This window comes from Palaemon carinicauda, chromosome 20 (assembly GCF_036898095.1).
Source record: "Palaemon carinicauda isolate YSFRI2023 chromosome 20, ASM3689809v2, whole genome shotgun sequence".
NCBI lineage: Eukaryota > Metazoa > Arthropoda > Malacostraca > Decapoda > Palaemonidae > Palaemon > Palaemon carinicauda.
Genome location: NC_090744.1, coordinates 35,000,932 through 35,020,931, shown reverse-complemented (window position 1 = coordinate 35,020,931; position 20,000 = coordinate 35,000,932). Strand labels below are relative to the sequence as shown.

At 39.5% G+C, this 20,000-nt stretch overlaps 2 protein-coding genes across 2 annotated transcripts in view; both read right to left on the bottom strand.

Moving 5' to 3' along the window:
* LOC137659733 (uncharacterized) overlaps positions 1 to 20,000 on the bottom strand; it is a 34,902-nt gene that overhangs the window by 5,283 nt on the left and 9,619 nt on the right. The window contains exon 2 of the mRNA XM_068394547.1: positions 88 to 216. Within this exon, the coding sequence (XP_068250648.1) occupies positions 88 to 216 (129 nt within the window). The remainder of the gene's footprint in view (positions 1 to 87; positions 217 to 20,000) is intronic.
* LOC137614473 (uncharacterized) lies at positions 13,530 to 14,816 on the bottom strand (the record flags this gene model as incomplete). Its single annotated transcript, XM_068344278.1, has 2 exons — positions 13,530 to 14,234; positions 14,703 to 14,816. Coding segments are annotated over 2 exons (819 nt in total), but the record flags the coding sequence as incomplete, so codon positions are not given.

Genomic DNA, 20,000 nt, shown 5'->3' with positions numbered 1-20,000 from the left:
TGAATTTAATAGTGTTCTTTTAATATGTCATTCGTTTAATTTTTTTGCTTTTGATGTACTGGTTTAGCTACGTTCTAAAGATCTAACCTGGAACACAGCAGTGGCATCCTTGGCCCTGACATCCTCCAAAGATCTCCGTCTCTTTTTTATGGCATTTCTTCTTCCGACATTTGCCCTTCTCTTTCTTGCAGTGGTTGAGGGTCTGACACTGTGAACCTATTTGGAACAAGAACTGATTTATCACTGAGAAACATTATAAAAATATTATATAAAGTAGTTAGAATACCGAGTTTTCTTGACCGCCAAGTCTCGTACTTCGTGCAAAGTAGTAGACAATTGTCAAAATTCATTGTCTTGAGTTGAAAATAGTATAATGGGATCAACAAGTAGCCTTCATATGGAGTAGTAAGGATAATTGACTCGACTCACTTTCTGATGATAGCTACCTTAACTACCACTTAGGGTAATAGTCCTCTAATCTCCCAAACAGCGTAAAAAATCGACCAACTTCTATTGCATTCCTCAATTTTGCTGTTGCATAGCAAATTGCATAAATTTTATGGAATTTACTCCTTTGGTCAACTGGGATACCCTTTTCCCTACCTTTTTAGCGTTTGTAATTTTCTTACCCATATTCTCCTCTTTTACATATGGAGAGGGAGACATCAAAGTATAAAAGAATAACAAAAATTAGCACAGTCATGAATATTAGAATTAATGCAGAGCTTTAATGAGAAGTTTAGGATATTCGTTAAAATGTAATTAATGATAACTTTTTAAAGCTAAGCCGTGCCTCCCATATTCATAGAGGCTTGCCTATCTTTCACTTAGAAGGCTGCCTAAGGGCATTTAATGGTCCACCATTACAAACTTTACTTTAAGGGCTGTTTTTTCTGATCCTATCAGACCTAAATCATCATTCTTAGGTGTTTAACGTATCACACAGCATAGTTCGTGTTTATTGTCAAATCCACATTATCGAAGCACATAGAAAACAAGAACGTCTTTAGTTTCTCCTTGAAAGTCTAATTATATCTTCAGTTTTTCAGATGTCCCAGATATTTTAGACGTCCCGTTCTGATAACTTGATGGTTTCTGCACATATTTTAAACTCGATTCTTACTTTAATAGGCAGCCAGTGTAGTTCAATCAGCATAGGAGTGATCCTTTACATGAATGTTGTTGATTATATTTATATATATATATATATATATATATATATATATATATATATATATATATATATATATATATATATATATATACATATATATATGTATATATAATGTATATTAAGTATACATGTTCATACACATCATATATATGTGTATTTAAACGAATCTTGTTGACAATTATATTTGTACATATATGTATATAGGAAATTATACACATGCATTATGTCTATATATATATATATATATATATATATATATATATATATATATATATATATATATATATATATATATATATATAGATATAGATATAGATATAGATATATATATATATATATATAGATAGATAGATAGATATATAAATATATATACATATATATATATATATATATATATATATATATATATATATATATATATATATATATGCACACACATATACCTTGCTAAGCGTTATATCTTAGCAATCCATGTTTGCCAATGGTTATATAAGCAGATGAGCAACTTGGAGGAGCAACGAAAGCGTAGGGTGTAGAGGAAATGGCCACCCTAAATCTCGATGAAGTCACTGGCAGCAAGGTGGTGGATTGGGTTTAAGACGATAGACAAGATGTCTCTCGGCTTTTTCTCCTGATGCCTGGCGGATGATCTTACTGGATTTAGTATGGACCAGCAGGGTTCACTTGCCTTAGTTATATAGGCACTGCACATCACAAGGAACTGGCTATCCTTTCGACGAATTTAGCCAATGCATCCTCTGTGGATTTACTTAGTTTATGGAAAGAGAAAATGACAGAAAGGCCACCAGTCCCGGGATAGGGGGTGCTTAGAATCTCCTGGTTTATAAATACTAAAGAAAATTTGAAAATGGGTAATTGGAATGTTAAACCCATGAATCAGATTGGGAAGTTACAGCAAATGGAGAATGAATTTATAAAATATAGTTTGGATATCTTGGCCCTAAGTGAAACAAGGGGATTGGCAAGGGAACCTTCGACCTAGGCAATGTATATATGTCTACTAAGGAAGAACAAATGGAGGTGGAAGAAAAGGGTTAGGAATGATGAAGACACCAAGAGTAGAAAAGGCGTTAACAGAATGGAAAGCTGTAAATAGTAGTTTGTTACTTGCAAAGTTTAAATCAAAGCGGTGCAATATGAGTATTATAGTATGCTATGCACCAACAAATTATTCCCCTGAAGAAAAGGTGAATTCTATTAAGAACTACAGGGTGTAAAAGATGATTATATATATGTATATATATATATATATATAGAGAGAGAGAGAGAGAGAGAGAGAGAGAGAGAGAGAGAGAGAGAGAGAGAGAGAGAGAGAGAGAGAGAGAGAGAGAGACATTTCAATGCTAAAGATGGAAGGAATGATCAAGGTATAGAGAGTGTAATGGGTATTGAGGGTTTTGACGGAGTTGCAAATGAAAATGGTGCACACTATAAGTTTTTGTTCAACAAACAATCTTGTTACTAAAGGTACTCTTCTGCAGCACAAGATCATCTACAAATATACATGGACTTCACCATGTGGCAATTAAAAAATCAAATAGATCCCATAGCCATCAATAAAGAGAGAAGGAGGATTCTGGAAAATGCAAGAAGCTATAGAGGTGCAGATATTGGTAGTGATCACCAGCTCCTCATTGTGACACTGAAATTAAAACTGGAGCACCCAACAGAAAGGTAGATAGAATTGCTAGGTTTGACAGAGCTAAGCTTCTAGGAGATGAACACAGAGAAACCTTTGCAATTGAATGTAGGAATCAATTTGCAGTCTTAGAGACTTTAAGAGCAGACAATTAATGAAGAATGGTTTTATATTAAGAACATATATCAGTCCGTTAGTAGTTAAGTTTTGGGATATCAAACCATGGATATCAAATGATACTTAGGATACTATAAAAAGGAGACAAAGACAAAAATTGATTGTTGAAAGTTTCCGATGAAGTAATGAAAATTACAAGGTAGAATATGCTAAGTATTTCATTATTGATATTGAAGTAAAAAGAAAAGCCAGGAATGACGAGAGAGACTATTTAGAGAAGAAAGCAGATGCAGCTGACAAAGCTATGAATTCAGGAAGGGGCTTTGGTGTCAGAATTGCTCAAAGAATTATTAATGAAATCTCTGCTGGGGCAAAGAAGCATATATCTATTAAAAAGAGAGATGGATCTGTCATAACAGAAGATGAAGAAAGGCAATGTTGGATGGAACACTAAAGTGACGACATGAATAGGAGATATGAAGGGAATAATTTGATTGATATACCTGAAGCTGAGGAAGACCTTGATGTGCCCATGAATGTATTCAATGTTTGAAGTCGAAGCTATCATGAAAAAATCCAAGAGATGAAAATCGTTGGTTACGATAGAATAACTGCTGAGATAATATTGGCCGAAAATGAAGTGACTCCCAGAATACTTACAAGATTCTTTTGAAGAATGTGGCGTGAAGAGGCAAAACCTGATGAATGGGGGCTAGTGTGTTGATGAAAATGACAAAACAAGATCTGACTGATTGCAATAATTACAGAGGCATCATACTTACGTCAGTTGTCATGAAAATATATAGGATGCTCAGTCTAAAGAGACTGGAGAAACAGATTGATGGAAAGCTGAGAGATGAATAAGCAGAATTTATAAAAGGTAGAAGGTGTACTGACCAAATTTTCATTTCAAGATATGCTGTACAGCAATGTGTAGACTATAGAAATCCACTTTTGATGGTATTTATGGACTATGAAAAAGCCTTTGATAGCGTGCACTGTCCAATTTTGTGGAGAGTCTTGCGTTATTATGGAGTTTCTCCTAAATATGTAAATTTGATTAAGTGTGTTCATGAGCATAGCAAGTGCAAAGTTAATGTTAGTGGAGTGCTATCAAATGAATTTTCAGTAAACAATGGAGTACTCATAAGGAATTTGTTGTCACCTATATTGTTTATCATCTTCATGGGTTTTGTAATGCATAGAACAATGGGAGATGGTGGAGAAGGATTGTACTGGAAATTAGCTGACCCAGAGTATGCTGATGACGCTGTAGTTATTAGGAAAAAAAAAAGGATTTACAAAGTTTGCTTACCTGATTGCATGAAATATCACACAATGTTGGACTTACGATGAATAGAAGAAAGACAGTGCTGATTAGAATGGAATATGCAATGGAAGATGAAATATCATTGGAAGGAGAAATGATTATTGAGGTGGAATCATTTAAATATTTATGAACTATGATCTCTAATATAGGATCTTTCGAATTTAAGTTTAATGAAAGATCATTAAAAGCAAATTAGACAATGGCTAGTTAAACTAGAGTTTAGGAAATCAATTCGCTTGAAATTTCATATAAAAATTGAGCTGTACATTAGTGTAGTGAGATTGGCATTACTGTATCTACATGAGTCATGGTAGATGACAATGAAAAAACCTCCAACAGATTTAGTAGATTCGAGGACAAAGCCCTCAGAAGAGTATTGGGAGTTGAATGGCAGGACAGGATTAGAAATAAAACAATAAGAGAGATTAACCGAGTGCCATCTCTGGATGAGATCATGGTGAAGGGTAGATGGAAATGTGTTGCGCATGAACTTTGCACTCCCTAAGAGAGATTAGTTCACCAAACTTACAACTGGGCTCCACAAGGCACCAGAGGAGTTGGAAAACCCAGGCCTACACGATTGAGGACTATGAAGCGTGAAGCAGATGAGGATAAATTAAGTATTGATTTCTCTAGATAGAGATGACTGATAAAATCTAACTGAGGCCTTTTGCGTTAATGGGCGTAGGATATGATGATGATATTATATACATGTATACACAAATATATACTTTGTAAATAATTGTTTTTATGAATTATATGCTAACATTGCATATCTATGTATTTATGCATATATAAACACATACATATATATATGTATATATATATATATATATATATATATATATATATATATATATATATATATATGTATATAATTGCGCAATTTTAGCATAATACTTTGTGTTTTGTTACCAGAAAACATAATTCAAATAAGCATACCTGGTGTAGTCACTGGGCCATCTGTTTGAAGGGTTGTGTCTACATCAGGCGTAGTAGTTTTACTTGTGGGTGATACTGGTTTTGGAGTAGTTATTGTAGCGGTTGCTGGGCCTTGCCCAGTAACAGAAGGAAATGTGTTCGATAATCCAGTTGGATCCGTTGCTGCTGTATTGGTTGCATCAGAACTTGCTGTAGGTTCTATGGTATTTGCAGTAGCTGTGATGGTTGATATAGGATTTGTAGATGCAGCAATAGTTGTGATATTAAAATTAATGCTTGTGGAAATAGAAGTATTTGGGGTAGGTGATGTAGTGTCTGTGGATGTGGAAGTACTCTTTGTACGTGAAGTTGTAATCGCGTAAGTTCTTTTAATGGAAGTAGCAGGTGTGGTATTGGAAGTATTTGTTGTAGGTGTAATGTTATTAGTGAAAGTAGTAGTAGTTGTGGTAGGTGTAGTAATTGAAGAAGTTGTAGTAGTTGTGGTAGTGAATGTATTTGTTGTAGGTGTGGTGGTACTTGTAGTAGTAGTTGTGGTAGGTGTAGGAGGTGTGGAAGTGAAAGTAGAAGTACTTGTAGTAGATGTGGTGGTACTTGTGGAAGTAGTAGTAGTTGTAGTAGGCGTGGTAGTGGAAGTAGAGGTACTCATAGTAGGTGTGGTAGGAGTAGAAGTACTTCTAGTAGGTGTAGAGCGACTTGTGGAAGTAGAATTACTTGTAGTAGTTGTGGTAGTGGAAGTATTAGTACTCGTAGTAGGTGTGATAGTTGGAGTACAAGTACTTCTAGTAGGTGTAGAGCGACTTGTTGAAGTAGAATTACTTGTAGTAGTTGTGGTAGTGGAAGTATTAGTACTCGTAGTAGGTGTGATAGTAGGAGTAGAAGTACTTCTAGTAGGTGTAGAGCGACTTGTTGAAGTAGAATTACTTGTAGTAGGTGTGGTAGTGGAAGTATTAGTACTCATAGTAGGTGTGATAGTAGGAGTAGAATTACTTCTAGTAGGTGTAGAGCGACTTGTTGAAGTAGAATTACTTGTAGTAGGTCTGGTAGTGGAAGTATTAGTACTCATAGTAGGTGTGGTAGTGGAAGTATTAGTACTCATAGTAGGTGTGGTAGTGGAAGTATTAGTACTCGTAGTAGGTGTGATAGTAGGAGTAGAAGTACTTCTAGTAGGTGTAGAGCGACTTGTTGAAGTAGAATTACTTGTAGTAGGTGTGGTAGTGGAAGTATTAGTACTCATAGTAGGTGTGGTAGTGGAAGTATTAGTACTCATAGTAGGTGTGGTAGTGGAAGTATTAGTACTCAAGTAGGTGTGGTAGTGGAAGTATTAGTACTCTAGTAGGTGTGGTAGTGGAAGTATTAGTACTCATAGTAGGTGTGGTAGTGGAAGTATTAGTACTCATAGTAGGTGTGGTAGTGGAAGTATTAGTACTCATAGTAGGTGTGGTAGTGGAAGTATTAGTACTCAAAGTAGGTGTGGTAGTGGAAGTATTAGTACTCAGTAGGTGTGGTAGTGGAAGTATTAGTACTCAAAGTAGGTGTGGTAGTGGAAGTATTAGTACTCGTAGTAGGTGTGGTAGTGGAAGTATTAGTACTCGTAGTAGGTGTGGTAGTGGAAGTATTAGTACTCTAGTAGGTGTGGTAGTGGAAGTATTAGTACTCGTAGTAGGTGTGGTAGTGGAAGTATTAGTACTCGTAGTAGGTGTGGTAGTGGAAGTATTAGTACTCGTAGTAGGTGTGGTAGTGGAAGTATTAGTACTCATAGTAGGTGTGGTAGTGGAAGTATTAGTACTCATAGTAGGTGTGGTAGTGGAAGTATTAGTACTCATAGTAGGTGTGATAGTAGGAGTATAGAAGTAATTCTAGTAGGTGTAGAGCGACTTGTGGAAGTATTAGTACTCGTAGTAGGTGTGGTAGTGGAAGTATTAGTACTCGTAGTAGGTGTGGTAGTGGAAGTATTAGTACTCATAGTAGGTGTGGTAGTGGAAGTATTAGTACTCTAGTAGGTGTGGTAGTGGAAGTATTAGTACTCGTAGTAGGTGTGGTAGTGGAAGTATTAGTACTCATAGTAGGTGTGGTAGTGGAAGTATTAGTACTCTAGTAGGTGTGGTAGTGGAAGTATTAGTACTCGTAGTAGGTGTGGTAGTGGAAGTATTAGTACTCATAGTAGGTGTGGTAGTGGAAGTATTAGTACTCGTAGTAGGTGTGGTAGTGGAAGTATTAGTACTCAAAGTAGGTGTGGTAGTGGAAGTATTAGTACTCATAGTAGGTGTGGTAGTGGAAGTATTAGTACTCATAGTAGGTGTGGTAGTGGAAGTATTAGTACTCATAGTAGGTGTGGTAGTGGAAGTATTAGTACTCATAGTAGGTGTGGTAGTGGAAGTATTAGTACTCAGTAGGTGTGGTAGTGGAAGTATTAGTACTCAGTAGGTGTGGTAGTGGAAGTATTAGTACTCAAAGTAGGTGTGGTAGTGGAAGTATTAGTACTCAAAGTAGTGTGGTAGTGGAAGTATTAGTACTCATAGTAGGTGTGGTAGTGGAAGTATTAGTACTCATAGTAGGTGTGGTAGTGGAAGTATTAGTACTCATAGTAGGTGTGGTAGTGGAAGTATTAGTACTCATAGTAGGTGTGGTAGTGGAAGTATTAGTACTCGTAGTAGGTGTGGTAGTGGAAGTATTAGTACTCTAGTAGGTGTGGTAGTGGAAGTATTAGTACTCAGTAGGTGTGGTAGTGGAAGTATTAGTACTCGTAGTAGGTGTGGTAGTGGAAGTATTAGTACTCTAGTAGGTGTGGTAGTGGAAGTATTAGTACTCAGTAGGTGTGGTAGTGGAAGTATTAGTACTCAGTAGGTGTGGTAGTGGAAGTATTAGTACTCGTAGTAGGTGTGGTAGTGGAAGTATTAGTACTCATAGTAGGTGTGGTAGTGGAAGTATTAGTACTCAAGTAGGTGTGGTAGTGGAAGTATTAGTACTCATAGTAGGTGTGGTAGTGGAAGTATTAGTACTCGTAGTAGGTGTGGTAGTGGAAGTATTAGTACTCGTAGTAGGTGTGGTAGTGGAAGTATTAGTACTCAAAGTAGGTGTGGTAGTGGAAGTATTAGTACTCAAAGTAGGTGTGGTAGTGGAAGTATTAGTACTCATAGTAGGTGTGGTAGTGGAAGTATTAGTACTCATAGTAGGTGTGGTAGTGGAAGTATTAGTACTCGTAGTAGGTGTGGTAGTGGAAGTATTAGTACTCAGTAGGTGTGGTAGTGGAAGTATTAGTACTCGTAGTAGGTGTGGTAGTGGAAGTATTAGTACTCGTAGTAGGTGTGGTAGTGGAAGTATTAGTACTCAAAGTAGGTGTGGTAGTGGAAGTATTAGTACTCGTAGTAGGTGTGGTAGTGGAAGTATTAGTACTCAAAGTAGGTGTGGTAGTGGAAGTATTAGTACTCATAGTAGGTGTGGTAGTGGAAGTATTAGTACTCGTAGTAGGTGTGGTAGTGGAAGTATTAGTACTCAAAGTAGGTGTGGTAGTGGAAGTATTAGTACTCATAGTAGGTGTGGTAGTGGAAGTATTAGTACTCAAAGTAGGTGTGGTAGTGGAAGTATTAGTACTCGTAGTAGGTGTGGTAGTGGAGTAGAAGTAATTAGTAGGTGTAGAGTAGTTTGTTGAAGTAGTTACTCAGTAGGTGTGGTAGTGGAAGTATTAGTACTCATAGTAGGTGTGGTAGTGGAAGTATTAGTACTCATAGTAGGTGTGGTAGTGGAAGTATTAGTACTCGTAGTAGGTGTGGTAGTGGAAGTATTAGTACTCAAAGTAGGTGTGGTAGTGGAAGTATTAGTACTCAAAGTAGGTGTGGTAGTGGAAGTATTAGTACTCATAGTAGGTGTGGTAGTGGAAGTATTAGTACTCGTAGTAGGTGTGGTAGTGGAAGTATTAGTACTCAAAGTAGGTGTGGTAGTGGAAGTATTAGTACTCGTAGTAGGTGTGGTAGTGGAAGTATTAGTACTCTAGTAGGTGTGGTAGTGGAAGTATTAGTACTCATAGTAGGTGTGGTAGTGGAAGTATTAGTACTCAGTAGGTGTGGTAGTGGAAGTATTAGTACTCAAAGTAGGTGTGGTAGTGGAAGTATTAGTACTCGTAGTAGGTGTGGTAGTGGAAGTATTAGTACTCAAAGTAGGTGTGGTAGTGGAAGTATTAGTACTCGTAGTAGGTGTGATAGTAGGAGTAGAAGTAATTTAGTAGGTGTAGAGAGATTGTGAAGTATTAGTACTTGTAGTAGGTGTGGTAGTGGAAGTATTAGTACTCATAGTAGGTGTGGTAGTGGAAGTATTAGTACTCATAGTAGGTGTGGTAGTGGAAGTATTAGTACTCGTAGTAGGTGTGGTAGTGGAAGTATTAGTACTCAAAGTAGGTGTGGTAGTGGAAGTATTAGTACTCGTAGTAGGTGTGATAGTAGGAGTAGAAGTAATTTTAGTAGGTGTAGAGAGATTTGTTGAAGTATTAGTACTTGTAGTAGGTGTGGTAGTGGAAGTATTAGTACTCATAGTAGGTGTGGTAGTGGAAGTATTAGTACTCAAAGTAGGTGTGGTAGTGGAAGTATTAGTACTCGTAGTAGGTGTGGTAGTGGAAGTATTAGTACTCATAGTAGGTGTGGTAGTGGAAGTATTAGTACTCGTAGTAGGTGTGGTAGTGGAAGTATTAGTACTCAGTAGGTGTGGTAGTGGAAGTATTAGTACTCGTAGTAGGTGTGGTAGTGGAAGTATTAGTACTCAAAGTAGGTGTGGTAGTGGAAGTATTAGTACTCGTAGTAGGTGTGGTAGTGGAAGTATTAGTACTCAAAGTAGGTGTGGTAGTGGAAGTATTAGTACTCGTAGTAGGTGTGGTAGTGGAAGTATTAGTACTCAAAGTAGGTGTGGTAGTGGAAGTATTAGTACTCGTAGTAGGTGTGGTAGTGGAAGTATTAGTACTCATAGTAGGTGTGGTAGTGGAAGTATTAGTACTCGTAGTAGGTGTGGTAGTGGAAGTATTAGTACTCATAGTAGGTGTGGTAGTGGAAGTATTAGTACTCAAAGTAGGTGTGGTAGTGGAAGTATTAGTACTCATAGTAGGTGTGGTAGTGGAAGTATTAGTACTCAAAGTAGGTGTGGTAGTGGAAGTATTAGTACTCAAAGTAGGTGTGGTAGTGGAAGTATTAGTACTCAGTAGGTGTGGTAGTGGAAGTATTAGTACTCATAGTAGGTGTGGTAGTGGAAGTATTAGTACTCGTAGTAGGTGTGGTAGTGGAAGTATTAGTACTCAAAGTAGGTGTGGTAGTGGAAGTATTAGTACTCATAGTAGGTGTGGTAGTGGAAGTATTAGTACTCGTAGTAGGTGTGGTAGTGGAAGTATTAGTACTCGTAGTAGGTGTGGTAGTGGAAGTATTAGTACTCGTAGTAGGTGTGGTAGTGGAAGTATTAGTACTCGTAGTAGGTGTGGTAGTGGAAGTATTAGTACTCGTAGTAGGTGTGGTAGTGGAAGTATTAGTACTCAAAGTAGGTGTGGTAGTGGAAGTATTAGTACTCATAGTAGGTGTGGTAGTGGAAGTATTAGTACTCTAGTAGGTGTGGTAGTGGAAGTATTAGTACTCAAAGTAGGTGTGGTAGTGGAAGTATTAGTACTCATAGTAGGTGTGGTAGTGGAGTAGATGTACTTCTATTAGGTGTAGAGCGACTTGTTGAAGTAGAATTACTTGTAGTAGGTGTGGTAGTGGAAGTATTAGTACTCAAAGTAGGTGTGGTAGTGGAAGTATTAGTACTCAAGTAGGTGTGGTAGTGGAAGTATTAGTACTCAAAGTAGGTGTGGTAGTGGAAGTATTAGTACTCATAGTAGGTGTGGTAGTGGAAGTATTAGTACTCATAGTAGGTGTGGTAGTGGAAGTATTAGTACTCAAAGTAGGTGTGGTAGTGGAAGTATTAGTACTCGTAGTAGGTGTGATAGTAGGAGTAGATGTACTTCTATTAGGTGTAGAGCGACTTGTTGAAGTAGAATTACTTGTAGTAGGTGTGGTAGTGGAAGTATTAGTACTCAAAGTAGGTGTGGTAGTGGAAGTATTAGTACTCAAAGTAGGTGTGGTAGTGGAAGTATTAGTACTCAAAGTAGGTGTGGTAGTGGAAGTATTAGTACTCATAGTAGGTGTGGTAGTGGAAGTATTAGTATTCATAGTAGGTGTGGTAGTGGAAGTATTAGTACTCATAGTAGGTGTGGTAGTGGAAGTATTAGTACTCAAAGTAGGTGTGGTAGTGGAAGTATTAGTACTCGTAGTAGGTGTGATAGTAGGAGTAGAAGTAATTTTAGTAGGTGTAGAGAGATTTGTTGAAGTAGAATTACTTGTAGTAGGTGTGGTAGTGGAAGTATTAGTACTCATAGTAGGTGTGGTAGTCGAAGTATTAGTACTCATAGTAGGTGTGGTAGTGGAAGTATTAGTACTCATAGTAGGTGTGGTAGTGGAAGTATTAGTACTCAAAGTAGGTGTGGTAGTGGAAGTATTAGTACTCGTAGTAGGTGTGGTAGTGGAAGTATTAGTAATTTTAGTAGGTGTGGTAGTGGAAGTATTACTTGTAGTAGGTGTGGTAGTGGAAGTATTAGTACTCAAAGTAGGTGTGGTAGTGGAAGTATTAGTACTCATAGTAGGTGTGGTAGTGGAAGTATTAGTACTCGTAGTAGGTGTGGTAGTGGAAGTATTAGTACTCATAGTAGGTGTGGTAGTGGAAGTATTAGTACTCGTAGTAGGTGTGGTAGTGGAAGTATTAGTACTCAAAGTAGGTGTGGTAGTGGAAGTATTAGTACTCATAGTAGGTGTGGTAGTGGAAGTATTAGTACTCATAGTAGGTGTGGTAGTGGAAGTATTAGTACTCGTAGTAGGTGTGGTAGTGGAAGTATTAGTACTCGTAGTAGGTGTGGTAGTGGAAGTATTAGTACTCAAAGTAGGTGTGGTAGTGGAAGTATTAGTACTCATAGTAGGTGTGGTAGTGGAAGTATTAGTACTCAAAGTAGGTGTGGTAGTGGAAGTGTTAGTACTCGTAGTAGGTGTGGTAGTGGAAGTATTAGTACTCGTAGTAGGTGTGGTAGTGGAAGTATTAGTACTCGTAGTAGGTGTGGTAGTGGAAGTATTAGTACTCGTAGTAGGTGTGGTAGTGGAAGTATTAGTACTCGTAGTAGGTGTGGTAGTGGAAGTATTAGTACTCGTAGTAGGTGTGGTAGTGGAAGTATCAGTACTCAAAGTAGGTGTGGTAGTGGAAGTATTAGTACTCGTAGTAGGTGTGGTAGTGGAAGTATTAGTACTCGTAGTAGGTGTGGTAGTGGAAGTATTAGTACTCATAGTAGGTGTGGTAGTGGAAGTATTAGTACTCGTAGTAGGTGTGGTAGTGGAAGTATTAGTACTCGTAGTAGGTGTGGTAGTGGAAGTATTAGTACTCGTAGTAGGTGTGGTAGTGGAAGTATTAGTACTCAAAGTAGGTGTGGTAGTGGAAGTATTAGTACTCGTAGTAGGTGTGGTAGTGGAAGTATTAGTACTCGTAGTAGGTGTGGTAGTGGAAGTATTAGTACTCGTAGTAGGTGTGGTAGTGGAAGTATTAGTACTCGTAGTAGGTGTGGTAGTGGAAGTATTAGTACTCGTAGTAGGTGTGGTAGTGGAAGTATTAGTACTCGTAGTAGGTGTGGTAGTGGAAGTATTAGTACTCGTAGTAGGTGTGGTAGTGGAAGTATTAGTACTCGTAGTAGGTGTGGTAGTGGAAGTATTAGTACTCGTAGTAGGTGTGGTAGTGGAAGTATTAGTACTCGTAGTAGGTGTGGTAGTGGAAGTATTAGTACTCGTAGTAGGTGTGGTAGTGGAAGTATTAGTACTCGTAGTAGGTGTGGTAGTGGAAGTATTATTACTCATAGTAGGTGTGGTAGTGGAAGTATTAGTACTCGTAGTAGGTGTGGTAGTGGAAGTATTAGTACTCGTAGTAGGTGTGGTAGTGGAAGTATTAGTACTCATAGTAGGTGTGGTAGTGGAAATATTAGTACTCATAGTAGGTGTGGTAGTGGAAGTATTAGTACTCAAAGTAGGTGTGGTAGTGGAATTATTAGTACTCATAGTAGGTGTGGTAGTGGAAGTATTAGTACTCATAGTAGGTGTGGTAGTGGAAGTATTAGTACTCATAGTAGGTGTGGTAGTGGAAGTATTAGTACTCGTAGTAGGTGTGGTAGTGGAAGTATTAGTACTCAAAGTAGGTGTGGTAGTGGAAGTATTAGTACTCATAGTAGGTGTGGTAGTGGAAGTGTTAGTACTCGTAGTAGGTGTGGTAGTGGAAGTGTTAGTACTCGTAGTAGGTGTGGTAGTGGAAGTGTTAGTACTCGTAGTAGGTGTGGTAGTGGAAGTGTTAGTACTCGTAGTAGGTGTGGTAGTGGAAGTGTTAGTACTCGTAGTAGGTGTGGTAGTGGAAGTGTTAGTACTCGTAGTAGGTGTGGTAGTGGAAGTGTTAGTACTCGTAGTAGGTGTGGTAGTGGAAGTGTTAGTACTCGTAGTAGGTGTGGTAGTGGAAGTGTTAGTACTCGTAGTAGGTGTGGTAGTGGAAGTGTTAGTACTCGTAGTAGGTGTGGTAGTGGAAGTGTTAGTACTCGTAGTAGGTGTGGTAGTGGAAGTGTTAGTACTCGTAGTAGGTGTGGTAGTGGAAGTGTTAGTACTCGTAGTAGGTGTGGTAGTGGAAGTGTTAGTACTCGTAGTAGGTGTGGTAGTGGAAGTGTTAGTACTCGTAGTAGGTGTGGTAGTGGAAGTGTTAGTACTCGTAGTAGGTGTGGTAGTGGAAGTGTTAGTACTCGTAGTAGGTGTGGTAGTGGAAGTGTTAGTACTCGTAGTAGGTGTGGTAGTGGAAGTGTTAGTACTCGTAGTAGGTGTGGTAGTGGAAGTGTTAGTACTCGTAGTAGGTGTGGTAGTGGAAGTGTTAGTACTCGTAGTAGGTGTGGTAGTGGAAGTGTTAGTACTCGTAGTAGGTGTGGTAGTGGAAGTGTTAGTACTCGTAGTAGGTGTGGTAGTGGAAGTGTTAGTACTCGTAGTAGGTGTGGTAGTGGAAGTGTTAGTACTCGTAGTAGGTGTGGTAGTGGAAGTGTTAGTACTCGTAGTAGGTGTGGTAGTGGAAGTGTTAGTACTCGTAGTAGGTGTGGTAGTGGAAGTGTTAGTACTCGTAGTAGGTGTGGTAGTGGAAGTGTTAGTACTCGTAGTAGGTGTGGTAGTGGAAGTGTTAGTACTCGTAGTAGGTGTGGTAGTGGAAGTGTTAGTACTCGTAGTAGGTGTGGTAGTGGAAGTGTTAGTACTCGTAGTAGGTGTGGTAGTGGAAGTGTTAGTACTCGTAGTAGGTGTGGTAGTGGAAGTGTTAGTACTCGTAGTAGGTGTGGTAGTGGAAGTGTTAGTACTCGTAGTAGGTGTGGTAGTGGAAGTGTTAGTACTCGTAGTAGGTGTGGTAGTGGAAGTGTTAGTACTCGTAGTAGGTGTGGTAGTGGAAGTGTTAGTACTCGTAGTAGGTGTGGTAGTGGAAGTGTTAGTACTCGTAGTAGGTGTGGTAGTGGAAGTGTTAGTACTCGTAGTAGGTGTGGTAGTGGAAGTGTTAGTACTCGTAGTAGGTGTGGTAGTGGAAGTGTTAGTACTCGTAGTAGGTGTGGTAGTGGAAGTGTTAGTACTCGTAGTAGGTGTGGTAGTGGAAGTGTTAGTACTCGTAGTAGGTGTGGTAGTGGAAGTGTTAGTACTCGTAGTAGGTGTGGTAGTGGAAGTGTTAGTACTCGTAGTAGGTGTGGTAGTGGAAGTGTTAGTACTCGTAGTAGGTGTGGTAGTGGAAGTGTTAGTACTCGTAGTAGGTGTGGTAGTGGAAGTGTTAGTACTCGTAGTAGGTGTGGTAGTGGAAGTGTTAGTACTCGTAGTAGGTGTGGTAGTGGAAGTGTTAGTACTCGTAGTAGGTGTGGTAGTGGAAGTGTTAGTACTCGTAGTAGGTGTGGTAGTGGAAGTGTTAGTACTCGTAGTAGGTGTGGTAGTGGAAGTGTTAGTACTCGTAGTAGGTGTGGTAGTGGAAGTGTTAGTACTCGTAGTAGGTGTGGTAGTGGAAGTGTTAGTACTCGTAGTAGGTGTGGTAGTGGAAGTGTTAGTACTCGTAGTAGGTGTGGTAGTGGAAGTGTTAGTACTCGTAGTAGGTGTGGTAGTGGAAGTGTTAGTACTCGTAGTAGGTGTGGTAGTGGAAGTGTTAGTACTCGTAGTAGGTGTGGTAGTGGAAGTGTTAGTACTCGTAGTAGGTGTGGTAGTGGAAGTGTTAGTACTCGTAGTAGGTGTGGTAGTGGAAGTGTTAGTACTCGTAGTAGGTGTGGTAGTGGAAGTGTTAGTACTCGTAGTAGGTGTGGTAGTGGAAGTGTTAGTACTCGTAGTAGGTGTGGTAGTGGAAGTGTTAGTACTCGTAGTAGGTGTGGTAGTGGAAGTGTTAGTACTCGTAGTAGGTGTGGTAGTGGAAGTGTTAGTACTCGTAGTAGGTGTGGTAGTGGAAGTGTTAGTACTCGTAGTAGGTGTGGTAGTGGAAGTGTTAGTACTCGTAGTAGGTGTGGTAGTGGAAGTGTTAGTACTCGTAGTAGGTGTGGTAGTGGAAGTGTTAGTACTCGTAGTAGGTGTGGTAGTGGAAGTGTTAGTACTCGTAGTAGGTGTGGTAGTGGAAGTGTTAGTACTCGTAGTAGGTGTGGTAGTGGAAGTGTTAGTACTCGTAGTAGGTGTGGTAGTGGAAGTGTTAGTACTCGTAGTAGGTGTGGTAGTGGAAGTGTTAGTACTCGTAGTAGGTGTGGTAGTGGAAGTGTTAGTACTCGTAGTAGGTGTGGTAGTGGAAGTGTTAGTACTCGTAGTAGGTGTGGTAGTGGAAGTGTTAGTACTCGTAGTAGGTGTGGTAGTGGAAGTGTTAGTACTCGTAGTAGGTGTGGTAGTGGAAGTGTTAGTACTCGTAGTAGGTGTGGTAGTGGAAGTGTTAGTACTCGTAGTAGGTGTGGTAGTGGAAGTGTTAGTACTCGTAGTAGGTGTGGTAGTGGAAGTGTTAGTACTCGTAGTAGGTGTGGTAGTGGAAGTGTTAGTACTCGTAGTAGGTGTGGTAGTGGAAGTGTTAGTACTCGTAGTAGGTGTGGTAGTGGAAGTGTTAGTACTCGTAGTAGGTGTGGTAGTGGAAGTGTTAGTACTCGTAGTAGGTGTGGTAGTGGAAGTGTTAGTACTCGTAGTAGGTGTGGTAGTGGAAGTGTTAGTACTCGTAGTAGGTGTGGTAGTGGAAGTGTTAGTACTCGTAGTAGGTGTGGTAGTGGAAGTGTTAGTACTCGTAGTAGGTGTGGTAGTGGAAGTGTTAGTACTCGTAGTAGGTGTGGTAGTGGAAGTGTTAGTACTCGTAGTAGGTGTGGTAGTGGAAGTGTTAGTACTCGTAGTAGGTGTGGTAGTGGAAGTGTTAGTACTCGTAGTAGGTGTGGTAGTGGAAGTGTTAGTACTCGTAGTAGGTGTGGTAGTGGAAGTGTTAGTACTCGTAGTAGGTGTGGTAGTGGAAGTGTTAGTACTCGTAGTAGGTGTGGTAGTGGAAGTGTTAGTACTCGTAGTAGGTGTGGTAGTGGAAGTGTTAGTACTCGTAGTAGGTGTGGTAGTGGAAGTGTTAGTACTCGTAGTAGGTGTGGTAGTGGAAGTGTTAGTACTCGTAGTAGGTGTGGTAGTGGAAGTGTTAGTACTCGTAGTAGGTGTGGTAGTGGAAGTGTTAGTACTCGTAGTAGGTGTGGTAGTGGAAGTGTTAGTACTCGTAGTAGGTGTGGTAGTGGAAGTGTTAGTACTCGTAGTAGGTGTGGTAGTGGAAGTGTTAGTACTCGTAGTAGGTGTGGTAGTGGAAGTGTTAGTACTCGTAGTAGGTGTGGTAGTGGAAGTATTAGTACTCGTAGTAGGTGTGGTAGTGGAAGTATTAGTACTCGTAGTAGGTGTGGTAGTGGAAGTATTAGTACTCGTAGTAGGTGTGGTAGTGGAAGTATTAGTACTCGTAGTAGGTGTGGTAGTGGAAGTATTAGTACTCAAAGTAGGTGTGGTAGTGGAAGTATCAGTACTCATAGTAGGTGTGGTAGTGGAAGTATCAGTACTCAAAGTAGGTGTGGTAGTGGAAGTATTAGTACTCATAGTAGGTGTGGTAGTGGAAGTATCAGTACTCGTAGTAGGTGTGGTAGTGGAAGTATCAGTACTCGTAGTAGGTGTGGTAGTGGAAGTATCAGTACTCGTAGTAGGTGTGGTAGTGGAAGTATCAGTACTCGTAGTAGGTGTGGTAGTGGAAGTATCAGTACTCGTAGTAGGTGTGGTAGTGGAAGTATCAGTACTCGTAGTAGGTGTGGTAGTGGAAGTATCAGTACTCGTAGTAGGTGTGGTAGTGGAAGTATCAGTACTCGTAGTAGGTGTGGTAGTGGAAGTATCAGTACTCGTAGTAGGTGTGGTAGTGGAAGTATTAGTACTCGTAGTAGGTGTGGTAGTGGAAGTATTAGTACTCGTAGTAGGTGTGGTAGTGGAAGTATTAGTACTCGTAGTAGGTGTGGTAGTGGAAGTATTAGTACTCGTAGTAGGTGTGGTAGTGGAAGTATTAGTACTCGTAGTAGGTGTGGTAGTGGAAGTATTAGTACTCGTAGTAGGTGTGGTAGTGGAAGTATTAGTACTCATAGTAGGTGTGGTAGTTGAAGTATTAGTACTCGTAGTAGGTGTGATAGTAGGAGTAGAAGTACTTCTAGTAGGTGTAGAGCGACTTGTGGAAGTAGAATTACTTGTAGTAGGTGTGGTAGTGGAAGTATTAGTACTCGTAGTAGGCGTGATAGTAGGAGTAGAAGTACTTCTAGTAGGTGTTGTGCGACTTGTGGGAGTAGAATTACTTGTAGTAGGTGTGGTAGTGGAAGTATTAGTACTCATAGTAGGTGTGATAGTAGGAGTAGAAGTACTTCTAGTAGGTGTAGAGCGACTTGTGGGAGTAGAATTACATGTAGTAGGTGTGGTAGTTGAAGTATTAGTACTCGTAGTAGGTGTGATAGTAGGAGTTGAAGTACTTCTAGTAGGTGTAGAGGGACTTGTGGGAGTAGAATTACTTGTAGTAGGTGTGGTAGTGGAAGTATTAGTACTCATAGTAGGTGTGATAGTAGGAGTTGAAGTACTTCTAGTAGGTGTAGAGGGACTTGTGGGAGTAGAATTACTTGTAGTAGGTGTGGTAGTGGAAGTATTAGTACTCGTAGTAGGTGTGATAGTAGGAGTTGAAGTACTTCTAGTAGGTGTAGAGGGACTTGTGGGAGTAGAAGTACTTGTGGTAGGTGTGGTAGTGGAAGTAGAAATATTTGTAGTAGTAGTTGTGATGGTACTTGTTGAAGTAGAAGTACTTGTAGTAAGTGTAGAAGTGGAATTGCTTGTAGTAGGTGTGGTAGTACTTGTTGAAGTGGAAGTATTAGAGGAGGAAGAAGTAGATGTTGTTCGAGTGGTGTTACTTGTGGAACTGGTAGTTGTAGGAAGTGTAGTAGTACATGTGGAACTGGTAGTTGTAGGAAGTGTGGTAGTACTTGTGGAACTGGTAGTTGTAGGAAGTGTGGTAGTACTTGTGGAACTGGTAGTTGTAGGAAGTGTGGTAGTACTTGTGGAGGTGGCAGTACTCGTTGAAGTGGCGGTACTTGTGGAGGTGGCATTACTCGTTGAAGTGGCGGTACTTGTGGAGGTGGCAGTACTCGTTGAAGTGGCGGTACTTGTGGAGGTGGCAGTACTCGTTGAAGTGGCGGTACTTCTGTAGGTGGCAGTACTCGTTGAAGTGGCGGTACTTGTGGAGGTGGCACTAACTGATAAGAGTATTAAATTGCTAAATAAAAGAATTGAAATTTTTTTAAATGAATTATTGGATACGGTAGTTACTCAAGAAGGACAAACACCTTGAAAGATAGATCGGTAATATTTTGTTATAATCCCACCCAGCCATTTTTGCACTGAAAAAAACTTATTTTCTCAGTTTCCTTGTTGTTTTGTTGTGTTCTGATGTTATAACCTTCCTAAAATTTATATTTTTCCGATTACCACCACGCAACAGTAACTCTAGGTGGTGGTGTATTGAAAAGTAACGAATTGCCTAAGAAAATAACTGCAGAAAACAACAAGAAAACTAACAGAAAAAAAAAAGTTTTTTTATACAAAAAATATGAGGAACAAAACTTTCGAAAGCTATCACGGGCAGGTTTTCTTCCGAGCCCCGTTTTGTATCGTATGTAAAATGATCATTGTTCAGCCGTGGCTCTCTTCTCTGGCAATTTTTTAATACATCACTTCCGTATGTTCGGGCGTAGTTGAGTATTTTGCTGTATCGTTAGTTTACACTAAACCATGCTCCACAAGTGTATTGGTTAATGAACTAACAATAATTATTCACTTACTGATCTTTGCTCAGCCGTAGCTCGCTTCGCTCGCAATTAATTATTACATCACCTTCGTACGTTCTGGCAAGCAGTACATGCTGCGTTACCCGCGTTCGCCGCGTGGGCGTGTATCTTGCCATATCCTTAGTTTACCCTGAGCCTCAAATCTATAATTCTGGAATTTACTCCTTTGGTCAACTGGGATACCCTTTTCTCTACTTTTTTAGCGTTTTTAATTTTCTTATCCATAATCTCCTCTTCTACATATAGAGAGGGAGACATCAAAGTATAAAAGAATAACAACAATTAGCACAGTCATAAATATTAGAATTAATGCAGAGCTTTAATGAGAAGTTTAGGATATTCGTTAAAATGTAAT